Source organism: Symphalangus syndactylus, chromosome 20 (assembly GCF_028878055.3).
Source record: "Symphalangus syndactylus isolate Jambi chromosome 20, NHGRI_mSymSyn1-v2.1_pri, whole genome shotgun sequence".
In the NCBI taxonomy this organism is placed as follows: domain Eukaryota; kingdom Metazoa; phylum Chordata; class Mammalia; order Primates; family Hylobatidae; genus Symphalangus; species Symphalangus syndactylus.
Window position 1 is genome coordinate 23922112 of NC_072442.2, and position 16465 is coordinate 23938576.

The following is a 16465-nucleotide window of genomic DNA, read 5'->3' on the forward strand; positions in this document are numbered from 1 at the left end:
TTGTATCCAGTCAGATAGTTTCTATGTTATTTAAACGTTCACTTTAAATTTGGAGCTGAAATATATTTGGAAATCTTTACTTTTAGTATGTTCATTTGTGTGTGTGTGAAGTAAACTTGGTTGGCTATTGGCATATGTATTGGGTAGCTGCTTAATAAAACATTTCCTTCCAGTGCTTCAGCTTTCTGATGCTTAGAAAATATGTATATTTAACATAATATGCATAATATCACTTTTGAAAGTAACTAATTATTCTAACAGTTATTTGTGCCAAATTAGTAATGTGAATTCAGGAACTATCAGTCTTTTCTATGGCCCGGAATAATTTAAATAATAGGAATTATCTGATTAGATAGAAATCATTGTAAAATCATCAAGGTTAGAAGCTGTTAAGATTTCCTTTGACTTTTGCTTATCATTAGTTTTAAGGAAAAAAAATAAATTGACGTAATGGAAATTTCCACTGTACATCAGGAAGGGAATTCAGTGGAAAAGTAAGCTTCCTATTCACTCTTGACCTTCAGTTTATACTTTTTTTCCTAAGTCAAGTACTGCTACTGGTTTCTTACGCTATTTCTAAAGCTAGCCTATCTATTGCCTATTTAAAATAACTCATTAATCATCTTTTATTTGAGCTCCCTTATGGATCTGTGTAGTTTTTCTGTCTCTTTTTAAAGCTTTGCGGTAAAATACACATAACATAAAATTTACCATCTTAGCCATTTTTAAGCATACGGTTTAGTAGCACTATCTTTCACATCATTGTGCAATCAATCTCCAAAACCTTTTCATCTTGCAAAACAAATTCTGTATCTATTAAACAGTTCTTCATTCTTCCCTACCCCCAACTCCTGGCAACCGTCTTTTTACTTGCTGTCTCTCTGAATTTGACTACCTCATACAAGTGGACTCATACAGTATTTGTCTTTTTGACATGGGCTTATTTTACTTAGCATAATGTCCTCCAGTTCCATTCATGTTGCCCTGAAAGACAGAATTTCATTCTTTTTTTGTGGCTGAAATAGTATTCATCCGTGTTGTAGCATGTCAGGATTTCCTTCCTCTTTAAGGCTGAGTGATATATTCCATTGTATGTATATATCAACATTTTATTTATCTGAATTTATCTGCCAATGGATTTTTCAGTTGTTTGTACCTTTTGGCTATTATAAATAATGCTACTGTGAACATGGGTGTACAAATAACTTCAAGACCCTGCTTTTAATTCTTCTGAATATATATCCAGAAGTGTTAATTGCTGGATCATATGGTTATTTTATTTTTGATTTTTTGAAGAATTTCTGTTGTTTTTAAAGTCACTTTTGATGGTTTGTTCTTTGCTAGAAAATATATATTTCAATTTTATGAGTGCAGAGTTGCATATAATACTTACATATTTTACTTGTACAATTATATAAAGGTTATATTATATTTCCATATTCTCATATAATTATCTTTAGTACCCATGTTTGTAACTGTTTACTCATTTCTCTTTCCTCGTTCATGTTTACTATTTTATTGGTCTTTAAAACCTAGTTTTTGATTTTGTTTCCTAGCATTTAAATTTTTGTTTCATTAATTTTAGCTTTCATTTTATTTATACTGTTATTTCTTGAGGCAATGACTTGGTTCATCTATTTTCAGTTTTTAAAAAAACTGTAGAGCATTTGTAAGGCTCTAAATTTTATTTTTTTTTTTAGTTATAGGAATTTTTAATATATCCTGGTTATTCATCCCTTATGAGATACATTATTTGCAAGTATTTTCTCCCACTCTGGATTGTTGTTTCATCTTCTTGATAGTGTCCTTTGATACACAGAAGTTTTTATTTTGATGAAGTCCAGTTTATCTGTTTTTTCTTTTGTTGTCTGTGCTTTTTTGGTATCTTATACAAGAAATCTTTGCCAAATCCAATATTGAAAATATTTTTTTCCTGTATTTTCTTCTAGGAGTTTTATAGCTTTACTGTTAAGTTTTGGTCTTTCATCTATTTTGAGTTAATTTTTGTATATGGTGTAAGAAAAGGGTCCATCTTCATTCTTTTGCATGTGGATAATCAGTTTTCCTTGCATCATTTGTTGAAAAGACCATACTTTCTCTATTGAATGGTTTTAGCACCTTTGTCAAAAATTGGTCATATGTGTGAGGGTTTCTTTCTAGGCTCTCTATTCCATTGGTCTGTAGGACTGTGCTTATGCTAGTACCACATTATTTTGATTACTGTAGCTTTGTAGTAAGTTTTCAAATAAGAAAATGTGAGTTCTCCAACTTTATTCTTTTTCGAGATAGTTTTGACTATTATGCAGCTCTTTGAGATTCCATATGAATTTTAGGATGAGTTTTTCTTTTTTTTTTTTGAGACAGAGTCTCGCTCTGTCGCCCAGGCTAGAGTACAGTGGCATGATCTCGGCTCACTACAAGCTCCACCTCTCGGGGTGACGCCATTCTACTGCCTCAGCCTCCCAAGTAGCTGGGACTACAGGCACCCGCCACCATGCCTGGCTAATTTTTTTTGTATTTTTAGTAGAAACGGGGTTTCACTGTGTTAGCCAGGATGGTCTCCATCTCCTGACCTCGTGATCCGTCCGCCTTGGCCTCCCAAAGTGCTGGGATTACAGGCGTGAGCCACTGCGCCTGGCCTTTTTTTTTTTTTTTTTTGCAAAAAATACCATTGGGATTTTGGTAGGGATTGCATTGAATCTGTATATTGCTTTGGGTAATATTGTTACCTTAACAATCTAGGAACATGGGATATCTTTCCATTTATTTATGTTTAATTTCTTTCAGCAATGTTTTGTAGTTTTTTATTAAGTTTTCCACCTCCTTGATTAATTCCTATATATTTTATTTTGGATGCTATCATAAGTGGAATTGTTTTCTTAATTTCCTTTTTGTATTTTTCATTGCTAATGTATAGAAATCCAGCTGATTTTTGTGTGCTGATTTTGTATTCTGTGACTTTGAATTTATTAGCTCTAACAGCTTGTTTTTGGTGTGTATGTGTCATCTTTAGGGATTTCTACATATGTATCATCTGTGAATAGACATAGTTTTGCTTCTTTCTGTCCAATTTCAATGAGTTTTCCATCTTTTTCTTGCCTACTTGCTCTGTCCAGAATTTCTAGTATTATGCCAAATAGAAGAAGAAAAAGTGGGCATCCTCATCCTGTTCCTGATCTTAGGGGAAAAACTTTCTATCTTTCACTATTGAGTATGTTGTTAGCTATTGGTTTTTAATATATGGCTTTTATGATGTTGAGGAAATTTCCTTCTATTCCTAGCTTGAGTGTTTTCTTTTATCATAAAAGGTGTTGAACTTTGTCAAGTGGTTTCTCTGTATTGATTCAGATGATCATGTGGAGTTTCTTCTTCATTCTATTAATGTGGTATATTACATTGATTTTTTCGTTGTTGAATCATCTTGTGCTCCTGGAGTAAGTTTCACTTGGTCATGGTGTGTCATCCTTTTAATAAGCTGCTGATTTTGTTGAGTTTTTCATCAATATTCCTAAGGTGTATTAGTCTGTAGTTTTCTTGTAGTATTTTTGTCTGGCTTTGGTATCAGGGTAATGTTGGACCATAGAACTAATGAGGAGAAGTGTTCCGTTCTCTTTAATATTTTGGAAGTGTTTGAGAAACATTCTTTAAATGTTGGGTGGAATCAACCAGTGAAAGCTATCTGGTTCTGGCCTTTTCTTTGGGAGCTTTGTGATTACTGATTTAATCCCTTTACTAGTTATAGTTCTATTTAGATTTTCTATTTCCTCTTGAGTTAGTTTTGGTAGATTGTGTGTTTGTAGAAATTTGTCCATTTTCTCCAGGTTATCCAAATTGTTGGCATACAGTTTTACATAGTATCGTCTCGTAATTTTTATTTTTGCAAAATCAGTAGTGTCACCACTTTTTTTTGTGTGCAGGGAGGGGGTGGGGGGGGATAGAGTCTTGCTCTTTCCCACAGGCTGGAGTGCAGTGACAAGATCTTGGCTCACTGCAACCTCCGCCTCCTGGCTTCAAGTGATTCTCCTGCTTCAGCTTCCCTAGTAGCTGGGACTACAGGCATGCACCACCATGCCTGTGTAATTTTTGTCTTCTTTACAGTCGAGACGGGGGTTTTACCATGTTGGTCAGGCTGGTCTTAAACTCCTGACCTCAAGTGATTTGCCTGCCTTGGCTTCCCAAAGTGCTGGGATTACAGGCATGAGCCCCTGCATCTGGCCGTGTCACCACTTTCATATCCGACTTTAGCAATTTGGTGTTCTTTCTCTCTGTCTCTCTTTTATTTATTTATTTTTTCGTTAACCAATCTAGCTAGAGTTTTGTTGACTTTTTCAAAGAATCAGCTTCTGGTTTTGTAATTTTTCTCCATTGTTTTTCCTTTCTCTGTTTTCACTCTGATTTTTGTTATTTTCTTTCTTCTAGCTTTGGTGTAGTTTACTCTTTTTCTAGTTCCTTGAGGTATATGGTTAGGTTATTGAATGAGAACTTTCTTATTTTTTGATGTAAGTGTTTACAGCTTTACATTTTTCTTTTAGCCCTGCATTCACTGCATCCTGTAAGTTTTAGTATGTTGTGTTTTCGTTTTCATTTGTCTCACGTTGGTTTCTAATTTCCTTTGTGATTTTTCCTTTGATCTATTAGTTAACATTCACAAATTTTCACATATTTGTGAATTTTTTAGTTTTTTATCTGCTGTTGGGTTTTTCATTTCCATTATGATCACAAAACATACTTTGTATGATTTCAATTTCTTTAAATGTATTAAGACTTATTTTGTAGCCTAACATATGGTCTGTTTTGGAGAATGTTCCATGTACACTTGAGAAGAATATATTATGCTGGTGATGGGTGAGTTTAGTTTTTGACATGTTACATTTGAGCATTCATTTAGGAGAAAAGCCAAGGGAAGACATTTGTTAATGAACTGTAAAGAGGGGTTAACATCACAAGAGTAGGTAATTTTTTTTGAGAAACAAATTTAGAGCAACAGAACAGCTTTGAATATATTCTTATTTAGAAGGCTGAAGGTTGAATATAACCTGGAGTGTTAGAAAAGGGTGGAACACTTTATCATAGACAAGAGCCAAGATAGTATAATATTTAGACTTTAAATATCAAAAAGAAGATATGATCAGCTGAATTCAAAGTTGAAGGCTAGGCGTGGTGGCTCATGCCTGTAATCCTAGCACTTTGGGAGGCTGAGGCAGAAGGATCACTTGAGCCCAGGGGTTCAAAACCAGCTTGGCCAACGTGGGGAAATCCTGTCTGTCTAAAAATACAAAAATTAGCCAGGCATGGTGGCAGGCGCCTGTAAACCCAGCTACTCTGGAGGCTGAGGCAGGAGAATCGCTTGACCCCGGGAGGCAGAGGTTGCAATGAGCCGAGATTGTGCCTTTGCACTCCAGCCTGGGCAACAGAGGAAGATCCATCTTGGGAAAAAAAAAAAAAAGTTCAGAAAACAGCTTGTTTGGGAAGGACTGTTTTTTGTATTCCTTTAATAATTCAATAAAGAAAATAGAAAAAGGTTTTTTTTAAAATTTGAGAAACATTTAAATGATGACTACTACTTAAACTATGAAATTGAAAACCACAAATATAAATTATGCATTCTTTACAGTATGAGTTTTAGAGGCTGTTAATTTGCTATAATATTAGGTACATCTGGAATAGAAGAAACTTCATATCTTATCACTATATTTGAATTCTGTAGAAGTTATTTCTGGACAGTCTACGAAAAGCTCTTGCTGGCCATGGAGGAAGTAGGCAGCTGACAGAAAGTGCTGCAATTGCCTGTGTCAAACTGTGTAAAGCAAGTACTTACATCAATTGGGAAGATAACTCTGTCATTTTCCTACTTGTTCAGTCCATGGTGGTTGATCTTAAGGTAACATGCTTATTCTTTCTCTACTACAAAGTTTAAGAAAATTAAATGAATTTTCTAGCATAAGTATTATGTCAAAGATAATTGCTAACATTAAAGTTCTGATTCTTCGTTGATAAGTTCATAGGACTTGCTTTGGTTGTTACTGTGTTCATCAGCCTAAATGGACTGAGAATATGAAGAAAGCGCCTTTTTTTTTTTTTTTTTTAGAGCGAGACATCCTTGTTTACTGGGGCAGGAGAGTTGGGAAACATAGACCCCCGCATTCTTTTTTTTTTTTTTTTTTTTTTTGAGACGGAGTCTCGCTTTTTCACTCAGGCTGGAGTGCAGTGGCTCAATCTCGGCTCACTGCAAGCTCTGCCTCCCGGGTTCACGCCATTCTCCTGCCTCAGCCTCTCCGAGTAGCTGGGACTACAGGCGCCCGTCACCACGCCCGGCTAATTTTTTGTATTTTTAGTAGAGACAGGGTTTCACCGTGGTCTCAATCCTCTGACCTCGTGATCCGCCCGCCTCGGCCTCCCAAAGTGCTGGGATTACAAGCGTGAGCCACCACGCCTGGCCGAAAACACCATTTTCTTAAATGAGCATAAATATACAGACTTGGGTTTAAAATAATGTGGCAATTAGGGCCTGAAAGGAACCTATATATGGTATAGGAAGAATTGTATCAGACTGATGAACCACAGTGTGGGTGCTTTGTGCTTCTTCTGGCAACTGAATTTTACTGCCATCTGTGTGGGTAATGTGTTGATGTTATTACGTGTTAGTAAAGAAATACTGCATGGTTATTTAAAGGCTTTTGTTTTCTGTTGGGGTTTTTATAGAACCTGCTTTTTAATCCAAGTAAGCCATTCTCAAGAGGCAGTCAGCCTGCAGATGTGGATCTAATGATTGACTGCCTTGTTTCTTGCTTTCGTATAAGCCCTCACAACAACCAACATTTTAAGGTGAGAGCATTGGTTTTTATCTAACTGTATTTACTGATGCTGTTATCCTTTATAAACAAAAAGACTGTAGAGATTAATAGGTTCACTTTTATCGGTATTTCTCACTTATGTACTGATGTTCAAGACCTTAAAAACTTAGTGTTTTTTTTAAAAAAACTTTCTATTTGCTGTTCTTTTTGGCTTCATTTGTATTACTGAGTATTTTTCTCATAGAAATAATCTGCTTTTTTTTTCTTTTTCTGTAGATCTGCCTGGCTCAGAATTCACCTTCTACATTTCACTATGTGCTGGTAAATTCACTCCATCGAATCATCACCAATGTAAGTCCAAAAGGTATTGCTAAATTACTAAAAAAAAATTTTTTCTTTGTTTTCTTTGCATATTTCTTTTTAAGAAATGCACTCTTGGTTTTCAAAAAGGTTCTGAATTTAGATGTATGAAATAGGAAAATTTCTCCACAGTGATTCTATTTGATAATTGATAAATATTTGTATTTTTCATATTAAGTCTTGACCGAAGGGACCATATTAAGGAAGATGGAGTTAGTAAGATGCTTTGGAAAGATTAAATCTAAAACGTTTTATTCAGATCAGAAGCCCTTGAGAAAAATGTCACTGAAAATACAATTTAAAATTTTCATCCCAAAGCTTTTCAAACATATTGCTTGAATACTCTTAGCCCTTTTACAGCATTTGATACATTGACTTGCCATCTTACCATTTAAGTTAAAAGTAATAGTATTTACGTTGTAGTCTAGTATAGCACATTGACAAAATGATGGGACTATATTTGATGGTACTTTTAAATCTTTTGATCCTAAATTCATTCATAGTGTAAAATTTCATTTTTCTTAAACAAAATGAAATATTAGCATACTTTAAAGTAGGTATTCACAAGATACAAAAGCGTGTCAGGCAAAGTAAGTGAAATCATTAAAAGGTACTTGCGAAACCTTCAACTCTGTCTGATGTGGAGACATTAAATAGACAGCAAAACTTTATCAGATTTGGACTGTGAATTTTTAAAATTCTGTTCTTGTAATTATGAACAACCTTATTTTGAAAGTTTTCAGGTGTTATCTTCCATTGTTCCACTTTTATCAAATGATACTCACATTTATGGGTAAATTGGTTGACGCTTTCCTTCCTTAATGTAGGCCAGGCACGGTGGCTCACGCCTGTAATCCCAGCACTTTGGGAGGCCGAGGTGGGCGGATCACAAGGTCAGGAGATCGAGACCATCCTGGCTAACACGGTGAAACCCCGTCTCTACTAAAAATACAAAAAAAAAAAAAATTAGCCGGGCGAGGTGGCAGGCGCCTGTAGTCCCAGCTACGCGGGAGGCTGAGGCAGGAGAATGGCGTGAACCCCAGGGGGCGGAGCCTGCAGTGAGCCGAGATCGCGCCGCTGCACCCCAGCCTGGGTGAAAGAGCGAGACTCCGTCTCAAAAAAAAAAAAAAAAGAAGGCTGTAATCATTGATAACTTAGTATATTTGACCTGTTTATAATCAAATTCCATTTTAAGACTGTGCCTCTGGTGAGTTGAAAATAACCCTTCACCCTCATTTGCCCTGGATGTTGTATTTATTTAAAATAAATACTGCCCAATTCTATCCATTCCTGCAGTGGAAAATTAACTATTGATAAAGCTACTTGGTGACATATTTAATTTTTCTCAGCAGGTGTTTAGTGAGCATTTTGAGAGGACAGTCCTTTGTTGTGCAGGATGCCTTGGGCATTGCAGAACCTTTAACATCTCTGGCCTCATTTCATTAAATGCCAGTTGTGCTGCATCTCCCCATCCCTAGTCATTATAAACAAATAAACATGCCTGAGGGAATGATACCTCCTCCCTTAGTTGAGTATCACCGAGTTAAATTGTAGGTAAAAGTAACATTGAATATGCTTTGTTCCAAAAGGGAAGGTTTAATGAAGATTGTAAATAAGGTATGTTTGTATTAAAAACTTAAAAAAAAAATCACTGTACTTTTGTCAGCATAGTGAGCCAGGGCGTTGTACATTCAAGGTTTACTTTCAAGGCCATTAAAAAAAAAAAGATGATTTCCCCCCTCAAGTTTATGTGTAACTCAGAAATAAGACATTATTGCTTTTTTCTGCTGTGGCTCAGAACACTAAAAATATTCGAAGAGTGGATAGCTTTGCATAAATGCTTAAAATTTGTATATAATAAACCCAAATATATACTTTTTTGATACTTTGTGGCTAGTTACTTTAATTGTGAAATATTTTTGTCTACAACTGACTATATAGAGCACTTTCAAGCATGGACTTGGCACTGCTGTAAGTGGCTGAGCTGCTCCTTTCTGGGTTCCAAGCATGCCTGGAGTGGTGCTTCATGCATGCCTCAGTGTACTTGGTGAAAGTGGCTGTGCATCCTCTTCTACTCTAATGAGCACTGCATGTGTGGAGGGTGGAGTGTGTCTGTATCAGAGATCAAGTTATATGAAAATCTGTTTTTATAAAGAAAAACTAGATTTTTAAATATTAAGTGTCAGTAACTTTTCAATGAAATAGCTTGAAAAGGAACATAAATATTAGTTCAAAGTATCTTTTTGAATTATGCCTTGGGTAGTGATACTTTATTATTATAGATAGCATGGGAAATTGTTTCTCGTTAGGATATTTTCCCCCTTGGTTTGAGGCTAATCTCTATTGAATCTGAAGTACTCTTTTGGTTGAAAAGGACTATTTATAAGGTGAATATACAAATTTATGAGATTGCCTATTTTAGAGTTTCGTTGAAGACATTTGTTATGGCTATATTTTTGTCTTGAAAAATCACAGGTAATTCTTAGATATTTGGACTTCTGATCTTAAATTCATTCATAGTGTAAATTTTTTTTCTAATGATTCTTGGTTCAATGTACCTCATAAGTTCTCTTCTCCCATGGTTCTTTAGCCAGTCCACACATTTTTTTTAAAGTATCACATTCTCAAATAAGATAAAAGTTTTACTGATGTGTATTGAGGGTTTGTGTAGAAGTAGTAAGGTGTTTGGAGTTCTACTTTTGTAAAACATACTCATACTCAGTTCATAAGTACTGAGTTTAGATCTAAAATATTCTAGTGTTTCTTCTTAGAAAATCTTAAAATATATCCACTATTTGATTCTTATTATAATGCAGGTTCCTAGCAGTTGCTAAAATAGTAGTTGTACTGTCATCTTTTTTATTATGATGTGCAATAAGAGATGAATTATAGTTGTAAGATCTATGTTATATGCATAATCTTCATAGACTTCCTTTGGATTAAATTAGATATGTAATTGGGAAATTTAAAAAGTAATATACACACTTATGAACCAATTATCTTAGCCATCACTGGTACATGCTATAGCTGGTATATTACTTATTTCTGTTTTTTCCTTACAACAATTTATCGTAATTTACGTATGGATAGTTCACATACTGAAAATGAGATGATTTCTTTCTACTGAGAGGTTGTAGTTGAAAGGAATTATTTCCAAGGCATTTGAAAGTTATTTAAATCTCTTGAGGAAATGCCACATCATTTGTTCATATTATGTAAGTGTTGCCATTTGGCTATAAACATGGTATTTTCAAGGAAAAAAAGAGTAAGTCTACTTTAATTGACTGGTGTTCAGGAAGGGCACATTTAGTAACTGCTCAAAATACTAAACTTTTTTGCCAACCACATGATGTCTAGTTTTTCATGCTTATTTTATTTGAAAATGTATATTTTACTTTAAAATGAATATATTATGAAAAATGAAAACTATGAAAATTACTAAATCTTAAGCCTAAAGTTATTTTATATGGTGCACCTGGGACCACAATACAGTTTCAAAAGCTATTAAAAAAAGACAACAGTAATTTGAATAGGATGTTATATGGGATGCCTTTCTTAGTTTATCAGTTTCTGACAAGCTCTTATGAGATGTGTTGGGTAAGGAAGACCCTTCACTTAATGACTTTGTTATTATTCAGCTTTTTGTTACTTTAGGCTGATTAACACAAGCTGTATAATTTAGTAAGTATAAGAAATCAAGTTGCATTGGTTGCTTTGGGTAAGTCAAAGTTGCTGAGAGTTGGAGGAATCCATTATACTATCAGACTAAAAATTGATCATTTGTAGGAACTAGATTAAATAAAGTAGGAGTTGAGGGAAAAATGTAAACAACCATACTGTCCCAAAAAAGCATTTCTTCCCTCCCAGTTTTGGGATTCCTCCCTGAATGGAGTTCAGTATTCAAAATGTGTATCATAAGTTGGTTTTATATTTTACTATCTGGTGAACAGGATTTGTAATCCACAGTTTGGGTTAAGGTAATATAACTTGATGCTATTCAAAATATTCTGAGAATTCCAAGTGAAGAAATTAAAATGTCGAGACTTCAATTAGCTTAGTTTTGAATAAGAAAAAATCTGGGAATGAGATGTGAGAGATGTGAGGCTATTCAATCTCTCTTATCTACAATTTGAATGTATTATTCTTCCAGATATTTTTTATAAGCATCTGGAGTATTATAAATTAGAAGCCTACATTTTAGGTCATTTAATGCATACTCTACATATGTAGTGAAAATTCATCCAGTCAGTTTGGTATTAAATGATAGACTTTAAAGATATAGTGATTTTCACAATTGTCATTTTTTAATAATATATCAAGTCATTCATTTTAAAGTTAAAGATACACTTCCAAATAAAATAGGCACTAAAAAGTAGACATCAAAGCTAAACAGGTTAAATTGAAATAGAAAATACATAAAATAATTGTTTAAAAAATATTTCACTAGGATCAGTTTGTCTTTGTTTATGGTAATTGTTAGTCTCCCATGTATCATGTCATCATTGCATATCAATTTAAGATTATAGGTTTACTTAATAGTTTTATTTCATTTACTAATTTCATGTTGTAATTATCATTGTTGTATGTAAACATATAAGTAATGGTTTTCCACATACACTTCTAATACTGTGTTGAACCACTAATCACTTTTAAAGCTTTGACAATAGCATTCTTACCTGGGAAAATATATGCCATGTATGCATGTGTTCCAGAAATTGTAAAACATTAAACTTAAAAAAAACAAAAGAAGAAGATTGGCTACAGATTAGCTCTCTGAAGACTTTATTTTTCAAATTCACTGGCTTATCATTGAGAAAAGATTGTCTCACATGCACATGCTCATGAAGTGGGCAATTTGTCTCATGCTCACTATTATGTTTTATAATATAGTATATGTATGAGTTAGTGTTTGAATTAAAGACGTTGTTTGAAGACTTTGGAAATCATGGTGTGTGTTTGCATGGTCTTAGAAAGTTCCCGACAAAAGGATAAAACTTAAAACTACAGTGATAAACAGAGCATACAACTCATGTAATTTTGTACTTTTTCTTCCTTATGGTCTTTGTTTTTTTCTAGTCGGCATTGGATTGGTGGCCTAAGATTGATGCTGTGTATTGTCACTCGGTTGAACTTCGAAATATGTTTGGTGAAACACTTCATAAAGCAGTGCAAGGTTGTGGAGCACACCCAGCAATACGAATGGCACCGGTAAGATAAATCACGAATTTTGAATCTCACCTCCTTTCTATTGCATTTTTTTAGTGTCTTTATCCCATTCCTGCTGCTTTGGTTATTTTAGAGAATTGAATGGGTCCTTCATTTCCTCTAAATGTTGTGGTATGTTGTATATAGAATATTGTTGAATACTAGATTATAATGTTTGTTTTCCACTGTTTCCATGAGTTAAACTTAACTTTTCTTAGATAAATTTTCTCACAAAACACTGAAAGTCTTAATGAATGTCACCTTTTTTTTCTGTTTTTAAAGTTTTTTTTCTCTTTAAAACTTTTGAACGAAAATATTTTGATTAGCTTCTCACGTTTTGGGGATGAGTAAGGGAAGCTGACTCCTGGGTTAGAGTGAATGTTGCTGCTAATGCACATTTTAGCTCATTGAATGGTGACTATTACACATAGGAAATGAATAAAATTTAGAATTTTCGTATTTAAAATAAAAATATTTTATATTTCAAGAGGCTGAGGCAGGAGAATGGCGTGAACCCGGGAGGCGGAGCTTGCAGTGAGCCGAGATTGCGCCACTGCACTCCAGCCTGGGCGAAAGAGCGAGACTCCGTCTCAAAAAAAAAAAAAAAAAAATTTTATATTTCAACAAATATGCCTTGAGGTTTTACAAATGATAGGAACTTTGATACATTTGACTCTAAACTTAATAAAAAGCAGACTTAAAATTGGGTATTCTCACAGATTATTACTCTTAATATGGAATTTAAAAACTCCTGTGGAATCAATTTAAAAAGATAATTATAAGATTGTGGAAGTCATTTTTTGGTGTTTATGTATAGGAAGAGTATTATACAAGAGCAACTCTTGACATTGATTGGTGGTGCTTTGTCTTCTGCTTCTTATTTTCTATTATTGGCTGCTGTCGCTCACATGATCAGATGCCAACCAGTCACTGTTTTGCATGGCAGTGGGCTTCTGTGGCTGTAAGTATGACCCATTGTAACTACATCAGAAAAGTCCTTGGTTTCTTTGACTTTTCTGTGTATAGTTACCATTATAGTCACATTTTGTCATTTCAACTGAAAATATAGCATGTCTTCACCTGTTGGTTTTATCTAGTAAGTCAGTTATTTCACAGTTAGGAGATAATTTAAACAGCCTCCTCCCTGGCATGCTTCTCTTTTTCCAAGTCCCCTTAGTCAGTGAAATATTTTGGTTTTATACAGTTGTGGTTCACTCTTATCCAGTTGTCAGTAATTATTTCTGAGGATTGTTTGTCTTAGATGTTCAAATAGAGAAGTTTTTTATGTCATATATTTTGGGATTATTGAGCCTAAAAAATATAGCCAAAAGATCATGGCAATGATGTTTCCTTAAGTAAACTTTAAAATGCAAGGTTACCTTTTAGTTAACTTTTTGTAATGCCAAGTACTTCATTTTTTTTTTTTAAGTTGAAAAAATTTTCAATACAGGTATAAGTTAATTGGAGGTAAGCTTAAATAATAGCTGTTTAAATGTTATTTAACAAGACATTTTAAAAAATCTTTAAAAATTACTTGAAATAAGTTGTTTAAAAGTTATTTATTGACCTGTTTATTCCAGAGATCTTATGGGAAATTAGAAGTTTATTTGACTTTTTTGTTTTAAGTTTACTACCTTTTCTGGTAGAAAATTAATGGCCTCCAGTAATAGGGCTTGGTGGGAGGTTAATATTCACTTCCTATTTAACTTCAATATCCACTTTACCAGCTGCCCATAATTTTCTGTGAATAAGGACTAAAAATGAAAGTAAATGATTATTTTGAACAGAGGTAAAATTTGATTGGTAGTCTGAATATGTTCTCTACACTTAGAAGTTATTTTACTTCTTAGCCCTAGTTATAAGCTGATTCTCAGAGCTACATATTATTTTACCGAAAAGATATAACTAGAGAGGATTCCTCTTTTGGCCCAAGGACACCTGTAATAAGAATTTAGTTTTTATTTTTAATTATTTTCTGAAAATATCAATATACATTTAATTTTCAAAATCATTCCTAAGCTGTTTATGTTTTTGAAATGTTATATGTATGTATATTTGTACATAATGACTAAAGGACAGCTTTTGGGCTGATATTTCCAGGAGAGAAAATAAATAGCAAATTTAATATGAAACAATTTTTAGAATAGGAAAATTTTAGGTTTTGAATGACTGTTAGGGTAAAATGTCACTCCTCATAAACTTGGTGAGTTAACAGTGAGATAACCAGTATGGAAGTATTGACGTTCTACCCTTTGCCAGGCAAAGGTGCTAATGCCAGGGAAGCATGATGAACTAAGCATACACAGCACTTCCCCTCACCGAGATTCCAAGCAAAAGGCTTATAGCTTTTGCTTGAAAATGCCTAATGAAGAACTCAACACCGGGCACGGTGGCTAACGTCTGTAATCCCAGCACTTTGGGAGGCCAAGGTGGGCGGATCACCTGAGGTCAGGAGGTCGAGACCAGCCTGGCCAACATGGCGATACCCTATATCTACTAAAAATACGAAAATTAGCCAGGCATGGTGATGCATGCCTGTAATTCCAGCTACTCAGGAGGCTGAGGCAGAAGAATCGCTTGAACCTGGGAGGCGGAGGTTGCAGTGAGCTGAGATGGCGCCATTGCACCCCAGTGTGGGCAACAAGAGCGAGAATCTGTCTCAAAAAAAATAAACAAACAAAAAAAACTCACTACAGGTGGCATGGAGTCTGGCAACACAGGAAAATATATATAATAAATGGTTTACAGATAATACCTAACATCAGAGTTTCCTACTGTTGGCACTATTAACATTTTGGACTGGATAACTCTGTTATAGGGGGCCGTACTGTGCATTGTGGGATATTCAGCAGCATCTCTGGCCTCTACCCACTAGATGCCAATATTTCCTTTACCCTCCAGCCCTCCCAGCCATGAAAACCAAACATGTCTCCAAACATTTCCAGATGTCCCCTGGGGGACAAAATCACCCCCAGTTGAGAACCACTGTATTACAGAGTATGAGAGTATGTTCGGTGGGTTGTCCCTCATTTGCGTTGCATCAGATGATTTGGGACTGATAAACCTGAGCCATTAGCTTGCTTCAGAAGTAGCAATCAAGGAGTTCTGTTGCAAAACATTAAAAGTAAAATAATATCTGCTTCAAGGCTTTACTAACACTTTGTATTTTGGAGAGACAAGTTACTTGTTGGAAGGAGCTAATTATTTGAAAATTTTCTCTTCGACCAAGATAGAATCATGTCTCTGTCACTTCCAGCCATCATTGATCCTCTTTCTTTTGGAGCTCTATAGAATACTTCTGATTCTTCCACAAGGTGGCCCTGCAGATATTTGAGTAAGGTTATTCTGTACTCATAGAATTCTTTTTGTATCGTTTTGGCATTGGAAGGGATTTTCTTCTTTTAGCTCTCTCTCTTTTTTTTCTTCTTGAGACAGAGTCCCACTCCAAGTCCCACTGTGTCACCCAGGCTGGAGTGAGTGCAGTGATGCAATCTTGGCTCACTCCACCCTCTATCTCCCAGGTTCAAGTGATCTGCCTTAGCCTCCCGACTAGCTGGGGTTACAGACGCCCACCATCATGCCAGCTAATTTTATATTTTTAGTAGACCATTTAGCACCATTTTGGGCAGGCTACTCTTGAACTGTGACCTCAAGTGATCCACCTGTCTCGGTCTCCCAAAGTGTAGGGATTATAGGCATGAGCCACTGCGCCTGGCCTCTTTTAGCTCTCTTTAAAAGTGTATGTGTGTTTGTTGGGTCTGTTTTTATAGCTAAAGAAACTGAAGCTTAAATAAAGTTATATTAATAACAAATGCATGGTTAATGAACAGTCAACCAGAGTTAGTTCTGAGGTTTCTTGACATTCAGTTCAGTGTCTTTATCAGGTTCTTTAGTTGTCGTTCTTCAGTAGCAAGTTAGCTTGATGAAAGCAGTAGCTTTGTCTGGCTTATTCAACACTGAATCCCTAACTTTTGAACAACATCTGATACATATTGGGCATTTAGTACATGTTTGCAGAATGAATGAAGGAATGAATTTCTTACTTGATCTGGTTTCAAAATCCTCGTCCAGGCCGGGCGCAGTGGCTCATGCCTATAATACCAGCA

The 16465-nt window shown here is 35.0% G+C and overlaps 1 protein-coding gene across 6 annotated transcripts in view; it reads left to right on the forward strand.

Moving 5' to 3' along the window:
• Positions 1–16465, forward strand: part of NF1 (neurofibromin 1) — a 295569-nt gene that overhangs the window by 108641 nt on the left and 170463 nt on the right. For all 6 annotated transcript variants that reach the window (XM_063628603.1, XM_055255928.2, XM_063628607.1 and 3 more), the window contains exons 9-12: positions 5708–5881; positions 6703–6825; positions 7071–7145; positions 12231–12362. In XM_063628603.1, the coding sequence (XP_063484673.1) occupies positions 5708–5881; positions 6703–6825; positions 7071–7145; positions 12231–12362 (504 nt within the window). The remainder of the gene's footprint in view (positions 1–5707; positions 5882–6702; positions 6826–7070; positions 7146–12230; positions 12363–16465) is intronic.